General features: G+C 39.2%; 1 protein-coding gene across 1 annotated transcript in view; it reads left to right on the forward strand.

Annotated features, from left to right (window-relative positions):
• The window catches only part of LOC18782555, a 23,848-nt gene extending 16,645 nt beyond the window's left edge, over positions 1-7,203 (forward strand). Inside the window, exon 7 of the mRNA XM_020559888.1 lies at positions 7,076-7,203. Within this exon, the coding sequence (XP_020415477.1) occupies positions 7,076-7,203 (128 nt within the window). The remainder of the gene's footprint in view (positions 1-7,075) is intronic.

Consider the following 16,347-nt stretch of genomic DNA (forward strand, 5'->3'; position numbering starts at 1 on the left):
AAATACGACGATAAATTTTATTGTACGATTTAAAGATAACGTAGTAGAACTATACGAGAATGACGTCGATATATTTATATTTTCCGTCGTTGTAAATTAATTTAATACGGCGATATTTTGTATTTTAAAGCCGTGGATTTGTTTGTAATTATACGGCGTCTTATACGAAAACCTCGTCGTGTTATTTTATGAGTAAAAACGGCAGTTTTTATTGAAATCGTCGTCTTTACTTTCTACGTCGGTCGATTCATAACTTCTGCCGTTCTTTGTTGGCATTGATTTTACACTGAGGAAATCTGTTTCAAATAGACGTCGGTTGTTTAATTATGTACGTCGTTGTTTTTGAACAGCCATTTGAAACTCCATTTTTTAGTTGTCTAAGGTTGTATTACACGACGGTGTTTTTAGAACCGTCGTCTTTTTATAAACCACGACGGTTTTCACTTAGACCGTCGTTGTTTTCTGGTCGTCTTTTTCACTTTTTGTAGTAGTGCCTTATCTCAGCTTGAGGTAACCACTTTTGCTTCAGTCATATAATTATTTGTAACATTTTTACTGGCTATACATATTCAAGATTCATTTTTATACGCAGGTTCAAAAACTTCAATGCATAAATGGAGAAATGTTTCAACCAAAAGTTGGCCCCAACATGAAGATGTTACATAAGACATGGGTACCCAATTTACAGTTAAGTTTAAGTCACGATTTTAGCAATGGCAGCGTGGTAAATGATAGCCAAGAAAGGAGGAAAGATTTCGAATCAATGCTTTCTCTTTCGTTGTCCTCCTCTTCGGTCAGGCAACAAGAACAATCCTCTACACCTACGTCAAGAATTCAACTCTCGGTTCCAAGGACTTAGGCGTTCTTTAAAAGGAACATAAATATATTACCCAAGTTGTACATTGGGATCAACAAACAAATTGCACTAGAACTACTTGTGGGCGAAGTACTTAGTACGATCTGGCCGTGCATGTTGATAAGGCATAGGAGTGAGATCTTGTAAGTACTTTTCTCAAAAGGTCATCTGCGTGGCCTTGAACAATATGGGTTTATCAATTCAGTAATTATTAGTTTTTTTTTTTTTTTTTTTTTTTTTTTTTTTTTTTTTTTGGGTTGTCTGAAGGAAAAAACCTAGAAGTTTGCTTGCTCTTCACGGAAAGGTCATACTCATATGTACTGGTTGTATACAATTGATGTACAATGACGCAGAGGAACATTCATAAGTTGATGAAGGTGCAGGTCATTATTATTATTAGCTTCTTGATTAAGCTTTCACTTTGAGAGCCACTACCTTTGCCCATTTTCTTGATGAGGATGCTGAAAGTGCAGCCGTTGAATCCATTAAAAAAAAACTAGGGTCCTGACCAGTTGGGGACTATATTAGTCCTGAAGACTAATGGTAATCAATCCTCATTAAAGGGAAGAATTAAAAGATATCTTAGTTCACATTTATTAGAAAGAGTTTCTAATTGCTTACTACCTCACTAATTAGATTCTAGTAAAGAGTGCTGCTATTTCCACCTCCATGCCTTAGTTCTCTACCCACCGTATAAATTTGAAAAAACACAATCCTATCTTTCCACCTACCATTATTCATATAATACCCTTTACAAAATTAAATGAAAACAAAGAAGTTAATCCAACCCTCTTCTCCAAGTTGCCCCCAACCTCTTCCTATCCTCTCCCATCGCCACCATCCCTCCAAGCCATCTGTAAAACCCATCAATTTGTTTTCTCCTAATTGAATTTTCCTTTAACATTGTTGCATTCTTCGGGCAGTTCATCTCCATGTGTTGATCTAAAATCCTCTTTGTTGTAGCCACATATATAAATAATTAACTAGTCCATCATGACCTGATCTCTAGAACCTGAGAAAATGAAGTGTCCAAGGAAATGATAAAAGAAGGGCCATAAGCATGAGGAAGTTCAATGGAGTTATTAAGTTTATAGAGTTCAATTGATTTCTATAAACTCCACATAAAGTTTGACTAATTTCCTGAATTGATTTGAATGGTATTTGTTAGAGTTTCGTCACTGATTTGAAAAGAGTTGATTAGAGTTCAAAAATGTCACTGCTACAAAAAGTGAAAAAGACGACCAGAAAAAGACGATAGATCAAAAAATCGTCGTTGTGTTTAAAAAGATGACGGTAAGTGAAAATCGTCGTGAATAAATAACTTAAACAACTAAAAAATGGAGATCCGAATGGATATTAAAAAAGCGTCGTTTTATTAAAAAGGTTTTCTTCAGAGTTAAACTCTAAGCCTAAATACAACGACAACAGTTACGAATCCATCAACATAGAAAGTATAGACGACGGTTTACAAAAACAACCGCCGTGTTAACTCCTAAATAAACACGACCAACTTTTCTTAGTCATCGTCGTATAATTTCAAAGGAATCCACGTTGGTACATTAGAAAACAGTGCCATATTAAATCAATGTACCACGACGATAAAGATAAATTTATCGACTTATTATTTAGCAGGGTACTATGATGGTATCTATAACTTTACTGTCCACAAAAGTTTGTACTAACCACGTCAATTTGTTCAATTAATGACGTATAATATTAGTGTACCATATCGTGAAGTTAAATATACCACCGTATTTATTCCCTTTATACTTCTGACCTTATTTGTAAATCGACGTCTTAATTTGTATTTCTTTTAAGATTCATTTCTTGGATTTTGGAGCCTACATCGGTATATAAACAAAATGACAAGAACTGTAAAAAACCACGACGGTTTATATTCAAAATCGTGGTCAAAGATATGAAATCTTACAAGAGGGAACTCTGTTCCTCATCATAATCGATCCACCAATGTGATCCAAAAAATTAACCGTAAGTCTCACTGACTCTGTTCTGAATTTGAAAAACAGTGGTTTTATTTTTCAATTAGACGTTGTTCGTTTTTGTAACCATTGTTATAAATTAAACACCACGATGGTTGTTATTTACCGCCTTTTAAAAATTTATATGACGTCGGTATTTTTAGCATACACACGTCTAGATTGAATTACCACGACGATTTAAATTTCTGAGTTGGTTTGTACTCTCTCTCTCTCTCTCTCTCTCTCTCTCTCGCTCTGCATTTTCTCTCTCTCGCTCTGCATTTTCTCACACACACACAGTCTCTCTCTCTCTCTCTCTCTCTCTCTCTCTCTCTCTCTCTCTCTCTCTCTCTCTCTCTCTCGCTCTGCATTTTCTCTCTCTCGCTCTGCATTTTCTCACACACACACAGTCTCTCTCTCTCTCTCTCTCTCTCTCTCTCTCTCTCTCTCTCTCTCTCTCTCTCTCTCTCTCTCTCTCTCTCTCTCTCTCTCTCTCTGTAGTTGGTTTGCACACTATTTCAGGAAAAGAATGAACATTTCTGTAGTTGGTTTGCACACTATTTCAGGAAAAGAATGAACATTTTGGTTAAGATTTTTTTTTCTATGCATGTCAATTATATGACCCTTTTTTTTCAAAAACCGACGTTAGACTGCATACACAATGGCGGTAATATCTTACTAACGTTTTAATTATCTTACCACAATGTGTTCTTATAACCGTCGTCTTAATTTAAATACTACGTCAGTTTTTTAAATAACCTGTTGTCTTTACCCTTTTACCACGACGGTTAATATTTTTGAGTTAGAGGATTTATTTTATTTGTTTTACAGTCTATTCACTCACTAACATTCTCTCTCTATCTCTCTCTCTCTCTCTTATGATGATTTTAAAAAAAAAGTCTTCGAGGGCACTCTGACTGTCTTTGGGAGAGCAATGATATTTTGACCTTGGATTTGGGAATCCATTCATGTACTGTGAAAAATTGTGAAGTCCTCACCAGTCTGAGGCAAGAAAAGAACTTACTTGGGAGATATTCCTCATCCAAATTCACAATCGTTTGTTTAGAAATTAGTAACTTGGGACGCAAGTTATCTATTTTTAAAGAAGTCTGCTAGGATTTTTCATTACTAGCAGTGGCACACTCGCATACTAAAGAAAGTTGACTTGTTGACCATCAATGGTTCTCAAGGCAATGGGGAACTTTACCCTACCATCACAGGAACAAACATAAAACAGGTGAACAGAAATAGATACAGTAACCAATTAGGATAGTATCTCCTAATTATACAATGATTTGTCAACTATATAAAATAAGAAAATAAATCCTTTAATTAATCGAAGAAATAAATCTCATTCATTAATTAGGAGATTCACGTCAACAATTTTGAATATACAAACCATATGAGGAGATAAGAGATCTGAGACCCTATAAGAGATTTGAACATAGGTTCTCAGAATTTTTCGATAGAGGTGCAATTTTGAAAGGTTAAAAGTTTATTGATACAATATTTTCTTTCTTGGCACAAAATTTGATCGATGAATCAATTTTTATTATTAAGAAAAAAAGGAACAATTAAATTTGAAAATACAGACTGAAGACGTAAAAAAAGTTACGAATTTGATAATGTTTTATAAGGACTAGAATTGGTGTGATGGGACGAAAAGAATCTCTCAAAAAGGAACTTAAAAAAAAAAAAAAAAAAAAGCAAAATCTCATTATTGTTGGAGTTTCCACCTTCTTCTCCGTCTACAATAGAGATCTTGTTTTATAATTGACAAGACTCGCCCCGAATTTTTCAAAACCCGAGACGAATCTTGTGGAATTCCCGACATCACATCGATGCCAGGCCCACTTACTAAAGACCGGGACTTTCTGCCGAAATTTCAGCAGAGTCTCCCCTGTAAATTGAACATTGCCCAAATTTTCAACCTGCATAAAACACATTTTATATCCACAACTGGCAGCACGCACAATATAATTTCATGCAATTCACATAAACGGCCTTCAGCCTTCCAATAATTCGCAATATTTACCAACAAACTCTAAACAATGCAAATATAAACTCAAAAACATTTATGAACGTCAAATGCGATTTCCATCATCTAAATTCCCAAATATTAAACGTACAAAATTTAAACCTCCTAACTAGACGGCATCTCATTTTCACCTAAATTTCAAGACCAACGACAAGGTCCGAACCAACCTCAACAGAACATCATGACTAACATTTAGTATGCGGCTGCACCTAGGCACTACCCTAGGCTGCCTACGTACCCTTACTAAGGGATCAAGGCACACGTAGTTCTTTCTACAAACATGTCTTTCCCAATATAACATAACAATCCTTTATTTATCTCACTGGTAATCACATAATCTCCCCATACGCCGGAACATCCAAAGCCACGTATGGGGTCTGTCAACACGCCGGAAAATCTAGCTACGTGTGACCTAACCATCACATAATCTCCCCCATACGCCGGAACATCTAAAGCCACGTATGGGGTCTGTCCTCACGCTAGATAACCTATGCCACGTGGGACCTAACAATCACAAAATCTCCCCATACGCCAGAACATCCAACGCCACGTATGGGGTCTATCTCAACGCCGGAAAATCCTATGCCACACGAGACCTCAACATCATATCACAATAATCTCCCCATACGCCAGTACAACCAACGCCACGTGTAGGGTCTGTCCGTACGCCGGATAACCTACGCCACGTGGGACCTCACATAATATCACAATATCTCCCCATACGCCGGTATAACCAACGCCACGTATGGGGCATGTCAACACTCCGGATAACCTACGCCACGTGCGACCTCACCATATTATCACAAAATCTCCCCATATGCCGGTACAACCAATGCCACGTATAAGGTCTGTCTCAACGCTGGATAACCTACGCCACGCGAGACCTCAACATCATATTGTCACGTCATCTCCCCATACGCCGGTACTACCAACGCCACGTATGGGGTCTGTCCGCATGCAGGATAACCTATGCCACGTGGGACTTAACAAATACATGGTGGTACTTATAGTGTAACCAAAATCCGAGGAGGTACCTAGGGTAGTGCGTTTAGCACTTCAAACTGACATTCTAAGCTTTTTCCATACATTTATACCTATATTTAAATATATAAGTTACTGTAATATTGTATAAACCTCAACATCATCCCAAGTACCCTACACATCACCGATACTTTACCAACAATGCTAAATTAACTATTAATTATAAAAATGGTTTTCAATAAACCATTAAATTCATATGCCTAACAATTTCATTAGCAACCATTCTATTCATTTAAAAATAAGGACCGAGAGTTTCCTACAATAATAATTAAACACTCTAAAAATCTCAACCTAGTCAACATGCCTCAACAATGCTCAAGACCTATCACTAAGGTCATTATAATCCTCCTAGGAAGGTAAAACTACATCGGAAGACTCAAGGTCAACCAAGGGTCAAACTATCCACACTTGGTCAAACGGGCCCACAAGGCCCATGACCTCCAAATTCCGATCCGAAAGTTCCTATGGGTTCTACAAGGTATAGGACACTTGTCTTGCAAGTTTGGTCCAGATCGGACGGTCAGATTGCTCACGATCGCACGATCTGACGGTTAATATAGACATAAACTTTAAATTATTAAATCGGAACATCCGGGGCTCCAATTTACGATCCGTAAATTCCTACACGATCCTAGAAATACCTAGATTAACATATATTAAATTCGAGACCATCCAACGGTCCCAACATATCGAACCTGGATAACGCGCAATAGGCGGTATCCGTTCGATAATCAAACGACGTCCGAATTGAGATCCGCGAAATCCTACGCACTCGTGACAACCTAAGGATCTCATCGAGACAAGGTGCCACTTCACTGTCCTGGCCCACGCGCCGCCACACTCGCCGGAAAATATCAAAACCACTGCTCCAAACTCCTACCCTAGGTATAACACCATATTTGGAGCCACTTTTGTTCTTGGACCTACTCCAAAAACTAACCGGAAGTGGCCGGAATCGAGATCCCAAAATCGGCCTAACCCTAAATCCAAAATCGAATGACTTAGGCTAAAAATCGATGCAATCCTACCCAACCATCAGCTAAATCATATTGAGAGGATGGAAAAGCATATTGGATCACAAGATTTGGTCGCCGAAAACGTCCGAACAAGCTTCCTAAAAATCTCTCAAAAATCGCTCGGATTTATGCAATTTCCTGCCAGCACCGGTGGTTCCAGCGACTGAGGTTGGTCGGGATGGCAAGAGGGAAGTGGCCCGGTTCTTTTGGGACCGGTGCCACCCAAAACGGTGGCCGGATGCGAAGGTGGTGGCCCAAAAAACCACCGGATGAATAGTAATAGCCTTGGGGGGCTGTGCGAACCAGCAGAGAGAGAGCGAGAGAGAGAGAGAGAGAGAGAGAGAGAGAGAGAGAGAGAGAGAATCTGATTTTTATAAAAAAATCCCATGTCAAAATATTTACGATTTTGCCACTGAACTTGTTTTGCTCGTAACTTCTTCGTTTCAACTTCGAATCAAGCCCACTACGTGCTTACGGACTTATCTCAGTACGACCTTTCCAAAAATACTAGTCACTGCCCCAAACTCCTTTCGGGTAAGAAAATAACCAAAATACCCCTACCCCAAGGGTAAATTTGTAATTTCACTTAAATAATTTAAATAAGGAATTAAATTTGGAGTCGGGGTGTTACAATAATTTCCCTGCTCTAAAATGAAGTCATTTTAGCTAGGAATTTTAAAAATATATATATATATATATATATACTCGGCACATAGCGCATAGCTCAGCGCAACAAAGGAAAGGAACTCTTAATGGCCTTTTGTCGAACAGGTAAAATGCACAGCGGACTGAGCGGAGAGGCAACTTTCCTGCACTTGCAATGCTTATTCCGACGAGTGAAGGTGCAGCTACACCTCTTTGCGCCTCTGTAAATCCATCACTAATTACAAGTCCCTTACTTGAATAATCTTTATATGTGATAAGACCATTATTATTACAAGCTGTTAAATGCCTATCATGTTGTGTGTTCAAATCAAATTTTTATGATTCAAAATATAACTTTGAGGGGTTAAAAAACGGTCATTCTATCAATTCATTTGATGACGGAAATTGTTAATCGTCCTCAAATTGTAAATGGCAGAAAATAGCACTGTTCAAAATGGGAATTTACGAATTATTGCATTTTTGTTGATAGAAAGTTAAAGTGAATTTTAAATCGAAAATGACGAGACCATGAAAATTAATAAAAAACACACAACCTGACCATCATATATACATATAGGAAGTTCCTTTAATATAACACAGCCTAGAATCCAATACCAGCATTAACGAGAACTCTACATGGGAATGACATGTCTTGTTTACCAAAATTAGAACTTTTTTTTTTTTCACATAAACTTGAACTTCTTAAAGATATAAAAATTTGAACTTCCTTTATGAAACAACTATGTAAGATCTCTTTCCTAAAAAACTCCATGGCCGCCACCAACATGTCCTCCCCCCCCCGTGGCCATGGTGGGCATGTGCCCCGCCCCCGTGGCCATGGTGGGCATGTGCCCCGCCCCAGTGGCCATGGTGGCCATGTGCCCCGCCCCCGTGTCCATGGTGGCCATGTGCCCCGCCCCCGTGGCCATGGTGGCCATGTGCCCCGCCCCCGTGGCCATGGTGGCCATGTGCCCCGCCACTGCCATCTCCTCCATCTCCTTCAACTCTGCCTCCTCCATCTCCTCCATCTCCGTCTCCTCCATCTCCGTCTCCTCCATCGATACCTCTATTGTCTTTCTTCTTGCGAGACGATGTACCACAAGAAAGTATTATAGCTGAAATTACTGAAAGGAACATCAGGATCATACAAACCAAGTATAGACCACCACCAGCACTTGGAAGCAATAAATCTGCATGTCTACGACTAACACCTAGACCAACAAGGTTCCTAGCCATTTCTGTTCGTGTTCTGGGAGCCTAATTTTAGGAGGAGGAATTTATTTATAAACTATAATTCCCATGATAATTAATAAAAAGATATTTAGAAGTTGGAAAAGAGAATCTATCTCCACCTTATATTGCACTCCACGTAGATTGCATTCAACCACAAAGGCTTGCGGGTAATTATGTTCACATGTTCACAATGGACTATATGTTGTAAAGTCAAGAATGGAGACGGTAGAGCTTATTATCTAATTGATTGAAGGAAAATGATTGATGTTTGTCTGCCAAACATTCGAGTGAAGTCAAAGGTTTGTGAGTGAACAGCTAATATTTACTGTAGCACCCCTTGAAATTATGGTTAAATTTTACTTTACCTTCTGAAAGTTAAAGTGACTCAGGGTACCCCATTGACCCAGGTTTGGTGATTCACTTTGGCCCCCACTGTTAACTCTGTTAAAAATTATGTTAAAAATGCTGATGTGGCACAAATAGAGCCTATTCTTTTATTAATATATATGCCATATAAGTGCCACATGTGAAAAGAATAATAAAATATTTTATTTAAAAAAAATTATAAAATTACATTACTTCTCTCTCTCCTTCTCTCTTGTCTACCCCTCTTTCTTTCTTTGTACCCAACTCCCTCCCCCCACCAACCACTTGGGGTAGCCATCACTTCCCCACCCACTCCCCACTAGCTCCTCCCTTCCATCTAACTAGCTTCGCATCCCAAAAATCCTCAAAACCACTCCTTCCCCAACCAAACCAGCCACCTCCAAAATCTCAATTTCTTGTTGAAATTTTCTTGCTTACCAAACAGAACGCAAAAACTCCAAATATTTTACCATAAAACAAAAACAAAGTTTAATTTATAAACAAAAGGAGCACCCCAGCCCTCTTGGTTTTGATTTCGTGAATGGTTTTGGGTATTATCCCTCTTGATTTGTATGATGTTTGAATGGGTTTGACTTTCAATTTGGGGTTTGTGCTTTGCTGCTTAAAATTCAAGCATAGAATTTCAGTAATTAAAATTTGGGTTAATTACTTAAATGGTCCTCAAACTTATATCCGATTTACATTTTGGTCCCTTAATTAAATTATTCTTTCAAATGGTCCATCAACTCTATATTATTTGGTTCATTGGTCCTACCGTTACATTTTGTCAATGTTTCCATTAAATATGAGGGCAAATTGATCATTTCGTACGTTAAAAATAAATAAATATTAAAAAATGAAATAAAAAAATATTGAAAAATGAAATAAAAAGCTCTCTCTCTCTCTCTCTCTCTCTCTCTCTCTCTCTCGACCACCACCCTCAAGCTCCAACCCCCAAACCCATCCTACAACCACCCTCCACCCAAATGAATCCCACAACCACCCTCCACCCCAGGCCCAGAACCCCAGCTCATCCCCACCCTACACCCAAACCAGCAACTACAGAAAAAGAGAAAGAAAAAAAAAAATCTTCCACAGACCACAGATAGGTCCCAACGAACCCAGAACCCCAACTCAACAACCACCCAAACCCTCTCCCCCTACCCCTTGATTTCCCTTCGTTGTTGAAAGACAACCACCCACCACCCTCCTCCCTACCCAACAACCACCTTTCATCCACCAAAAAATATTCTCAAAACACCCAAAAATCCTCACCCCATTACTATTTTAATTTTTTGTTGATGTTGTAGTCTTGATCTTGTTGATGGTAATAGTTTACCAATGAGTTGAAAGAGAGTGGGTGGGTCTTCGTGGTTGGTATGGTGGTGGGATGGAGTGGGTGGTAGCCGGTCGGGGATGGGGTAGGAGGGGGCCTGGTTAGGTTTTTTTTCAATGCTTTTTAATTGATGTTATGGTAATTGAGAGAGAGGGGATGAGAGAGAAAGACGTAGAGAGCAGAGAGGAGAGGGGAAAAACATAAGGAGAGAGAGGTCTGTAAGGGAATGGTAGAGAAGAAATCGAAGGGTTTGGGTCTCATGATTGTTTTTCTCTTTTTCTTCAATTTTTTTAATTTTATATTTATTTTATCCCTATTTTTATTTGTAAATTATTTTAATCCTAAAATTTGGTTAATTAGAACATGGGACCAATGGACCGAATAATATAGAGTTGATAGACCATTTAAATGAGTAATTTAGTATAATGACCAAAATGTAAACCGGGTACAAATTTGAGGACCATTTGAATTATTAACCCTTAAAATTGAAGCACAAGAATTTCTATAATGGCATGTGCTTTGTTGCTTATCTTTACCATTAATGTTTACCAAAGAAAAGAAATCTTTACAACTAACCTATCAAATGAATATTGACTTGCTAAGCAATATTACATATCCCTGTCGCCACCAACTCCTCCATCATCGCCTTCCCCAACCCAGCCCCAACCGCACCATGTCCCATATGATCGCGTTGAAAACGTCGTCCCCTGTTGCTCTCGCAAACGCCATAGACCTCTTCGTCTTCCTGTACTCCTTCCAGAATAACGAGTCGGTGTGCTCCAGCGCTGTTTGGAAGGAGTGGTTTTGAGGGTTTTGGGGCGGCTAAGGTGGTTAGAGCAAAGGGAGGAACTAGTGGGGCAGTGATGGCTACCCCAAGTGGGTTAGTGGAGGAGGAGGTCGGGACTCAAGTAGAGAGAAAGAAAGAGGGAGAGAGAAGAGATAAAATGTATTTTTCTTTTTTCTTTTTTTCTATTTATTAAAATTTTTAAATAAAATTTTTTATTATTATTTTTACAGGTGGCACTTAGGTGACATATATTCAACAAAAAAGTGGGTCCTATTTGTGCCACATCAGGGTTTTTAACAGAGTTAATAGTGGGGGGCAAAGTGAACCACCAAACCTTGGTCAAGAGGGTACTCTGGGTCATTTTAACTTTTAGGGGGTAAAGTGAGATTTGACCATAGTTTCTGGGGGTAAAGTGAGATTTGAATGTCAATACCATGAAAATATGTGATTTTGGCCTGAAGGTCAAAATCTAATAATGTTGAGAACCTGAAGTTTCAACAATTAAATGGACAACCTTTGAGGTATTATTGCAAATTGTGGTACACCTATGGATGTACCTTGTATGGATACGAATGATCCAGAATCATCAACTTATGTCCCTTTTATTTCTCTTTGGGCTTTGCGTTCCTGTTGTCAAGGTTATTCAGGGAGGTGTTATGCGCCGTGGAGTGTGCTCCAAATCAATGTACTCCAAACGTTTACCTAGTGATCAAGTGCTTTGAGAACTTGAGCTGCTTCTTCAAGTTGGATTTGACTGTGCAAGAGTTCTTCTACTTCTTCGAAGTGAGATGCTACTAGAAGTATGCTAAGGTCCGCATATGCAATGCTAAGCTGTTTGACAACTTCAGCCAAGGAGATCACATATGGCATGCCGATGTGCTGGAAGTTAGCGGATGATTGGAAGGCTAGGTTGGCGATGGTGCACTTATTCCTATCACTTACTGTCACGATACGTCATATTGGCGTTTGATCTGCTTCCACTTTATTTGAATTTCTTGAAGTGTGACTGACTAATTTTTGTCTTCTTCTTGTAAAGAATGATATCTGCAAGGACTGGACTTTGAGCCAGGCATGGTTAAGGTCGATCGGGCTCTGAACATCCTTGCTAGGTTCAATGAATGGCACTGGCTGTTGAGCGAGTATCTGGAGAAAACTGGTGGTATGCCCCTTGCCCAATATGTCGAGAGATGGAAGTAGAATGGTTCAGACTTTGATAATCTGCCTACTGGAAAGAAGGAGTGTTCTACCAAACCCCCCATCAAATAGGAAGGATGATGTAAAGTCCTCAAGACATAAAGCTGCAACTTCACGAGCGAGGGATGTGTCTTCTTTGAGAAAGAAGCCAAGACTTTTTTCTATTGTCGCCAAGTCTTCCTCGAAAAAGGTCTCGATTGCTAAGAAGACTCCAGTAGGAACTGTTCCCTTGTCATCTGCTAGGGTTAAGCATCTCGTCGGCGCAGAGAGCAAGAAGGTTGAGTTATGTGAAATGTTTGGAACGTTCCGCTCAAGTCTCCTACCGACAAGCTCAGAAATTGTGATCTGCCCTGTAAAAAGATCCGCTCCCGAACCAGTTCACCTGCTGAAAGGCAAAGAGATGCTGACATTCCTCTCTGTCTAACTATCGTGATTCAGTTGTTGAGCCATGAGCAGTTAAACATAAAGCTAATCCAGCGCCGTTCTCTCCTTTGGAGCGAGGATGGTGGCGGCTAAGAAGGAAAGAGAGTCATCTGTTCAGGTGAAGGGTTCTTCAGAAATGCAAATGGTTGATCCCAAGGTTGACGAGTCCATCCCTGCAGGGGATACATGTGTGTCTAATCTACTCAAGACGAACATCTTGTCAAACCCATCTGCTTGTGTCAAGCTAGTTGATCATATCCATCAGGTTAGTGAACTTGGAACATTCTCAAGTCTTTTCTTAGAGAAGCAAAAAGAAGCGGCTATTTATTTGCTTCAAAAAGGAGTAGTTTTTGCTATTGAGACTATCCAGAACTCATCTGTTGTTGCCTACTTTTCTGCTCATCTCATCGACTTGGGGAAAAAGAATGTTGATCTGACTGGCAAGCTCTTAGCCGAGGAGGTCTGATATGAAAAGAAGATGTCTGAACTGAGGAAGAATATATCTTAGTTGAAGAGTTCCCTTGCTAAGAAGGATAGTGAATTCAACTCTTCTGCTACCACCCTAGAAAGTCGAAAAGATGCTTATTTTCTTCTTGAGCTTAAGAATGCTAACTTATCCCATAGTTATGACAAGCTTTTGGCCAAGGTTGATGTCTACCACAAAGCTGCTAAACAATCCAAGTCTGAGGCTGACATTGATGCGTACAAGTTGGGCTACTTGGACTACATGTGTGGGACTGCTCCTTGCTATGCCATTGGAGATAAAGACATCGAGACGCTCTGCCTTGACTTACTCCCTGTTTAAAATGAGCAGATCAATATTATGGATATGAATGAAGCTGAAGAGCAGGCGCCCGATGAGAATGTAGTTGAAGAGCATAAAGCCGAGGAGGGCGTGGCTGATGAGATGGCGACAGATGTCGTGGAGCAGATAGCTAGAATTGCTGAAGTCGTGGCTGATCATATGGATGCTGAAGAGGTTGCAGACATGGGGTCTCCTACTGGAATCTCGAAGTAGACGAATATTCTTTTATCTTTTCAAGCATTTTGTAATCTGCTTTCTTATTTGAAATAATTGGTTTTGTTTGATTATCTTCTTTTTGTTGAACTTAGCCAGTTGGTCACTTTCATTCATGAATTGCTGAAAAGCGTTGGCGCTGTAAAGAATTGATCTCAAACGAAATTCTATCATGACAATTATCTAGTAAGCTTGATAGTAGGGTTTTAACTTTCTTGCGGAAACTACAAGAGACAAAATGAGTCTCTCTATTTTCAGATGTTTATGCACCGAGGAGACTTTTGACTTGTAGAATACAACATGTTTATGCCCCCAACTCTTCTCGGATAAGAGCTGAGCTGACTATTGAGTTGGACAAAGCTAGGTAGATGATCAAATCTTCATATGGTACTGGTTTTGAGAGTAGTGGAGGCAAAGTGAGGTAGGTTTTCAAGTTTTTAAAAGCGACTTCCCATTTCACGTCCTATTTGTCTCTTTGTCCTTCCTTCAAAGCTCTGAAGAATTATCTACACTTGTCGTTAGATTTTGAGAGGAATTGGTTAAGAGCTGCTGCTTTACCCGTTAGACTTTGTATCTTCTTTGTTGTGGTAGGCAACTTCATCTTGAGGATGGCCTTGATTTGATTTGGATGTGCTTCTCTTTAGCTGACTAAGTATCCCAAAAATCAGCCGGATGAGACTCCAAATGTTCACTCTCTTAAATTTAACTTCAAGCTATATTTTCGGAGCTGGATAAATACTTTAGTAAGATTCTTAAAGTGGTCTACTCGTTGGGGAGCTTTGACTAGCATGTCATCTACGTAAGCTGCCAAAGTCTTGTCAATATGCTCTTTGAAAATTTTGTTCACTAGCCTCATATATGTTGCTTCAGCCCAAATGGCATGACTTTGTAACAATATGTAACCCTTTCAATAATGAAGGAGGTTTGTGCTTTGTCCTCCTCATGCATTATGATTTGACTGAAGCTGGAGTAAGCGTCCATGAATCTTAGCAGCAAATTGCCGGAAGTTGAATCTACAAGCTAATCAATTCTTTGTAGTGGAAATTTGTCCTTTGGGCATGCTTTATTGAGGTAGGTGTAGTCGACACAGACTCTCTACTTTTCTTGGTCTTTCTTTGCCACCAGAACAACATTGGCCAACCATTTTGCATAGGAAACTTCTTTAATGAAACCGGCAGGAGCTTGTCAATCTCGGCTTCAATGATGGAGACTTGCTCGGGAGGGAAGTTGCGTCTCTTTTATACTATCTACAAGCTGGGTTGATGTGAACACAATGGCAGATAATCTGCAGATCAATGCTTAACATATCAGATAGTGACCATGCGAACACGTCATTGTTGTTCTTGAGGAAGGTAATCAATTCCACCTTATCTTCTAGGCTTAGGCACAAGCCGTTCTGCGCTACTAGCTCAACGTCCTATTCGGGTTTTCATCCTTCTTCAGGGGAGGCCTCCGGACAGATTCCGTCATCTTGGTCCTCACTATTTGATTGCTATTAGGGAGTAGCTATTCCCTTTCCTTTCTGGTCCACTCTATTGTCAGGAAGATTTGCTCCTTCTCTGCTAAGGTAAGGTTGATATAGAGTATGGTCTCGTGTTGGCCCCAATCGCATCTAAAAGATAACTCATATCTTCCACCATATAGCTCATGGTTTTGAACAATATTTATAAATGAATATGAAACTAGGGATCAACATTTGGCATGTGGCGAATGGGATGAAGTGGGTAGCTCGATGATCCAAAGCCCGTTACGGCTTGTTGTTTAGGCTCGTTCGGTCCAGTTCGCTCTTGAATTGGATAGGGCATGGGCGTAGGTTTGAAATTCTCAGTCCACTCATGGCCTGGCCTGCTTAGGCCTGTTTAGGCTCTATTTTAAAAAAAACTTAATTGATGCACTTGTTAACCTCAGTTTAGACTTAATTGAAATAATATAATATGTAGAATGGATTAATTAACCTTTTATTTTGTTTTACACATGTTATGAATTAAGTTAATTTTTCAATGTTGTCTAAAAATTTATAACAAAAAGTTATAAAAAGACATTGCACTACAATCCCACATCCAAGTGCACTCCCTAACCTCATTTTAAACTTAATTGAAATAATGTTATATATTAGATTAATTAATAAACTTTTTATTTTATTTTACACATTTATGAATTAGGGTAAATTTTTTAATATTGTCTAAAAATTTGTACCAAAAACTTAAGGCTTTTTATCGCAAATGGTCCCTGAGGTTAGCGAGATTATCACATTTCGTCCTTAATCTTTTTTTTGTGACATAATAGTCTTAACGTTACCTAGTACACATCAAAATAGTCCCTCCTGTTAGAAACTCTTTTAAATTGCTGACGTGGAAAGGTAAGTGGGCTCCACATCTCCAATGATGTCGTGACCCGTGGATTAGATAAAAACAT

This window comes from Prunus persica, chromosome G3 (assembly GCF_000346465.2).
Source record: "Prunus persica cultivar Lovell chromosome G3, Prunus_persica_NCBIv2, whole genome shotgun sequence".
In the NCBI taxonomy this organism is placed as follows: domain Eukaryota; kingdom Viridiplantae; phylum Streptophyta; class Magnoliopsida; order Rosales; family Rosaceae; genus Prunus; species Prunus persica.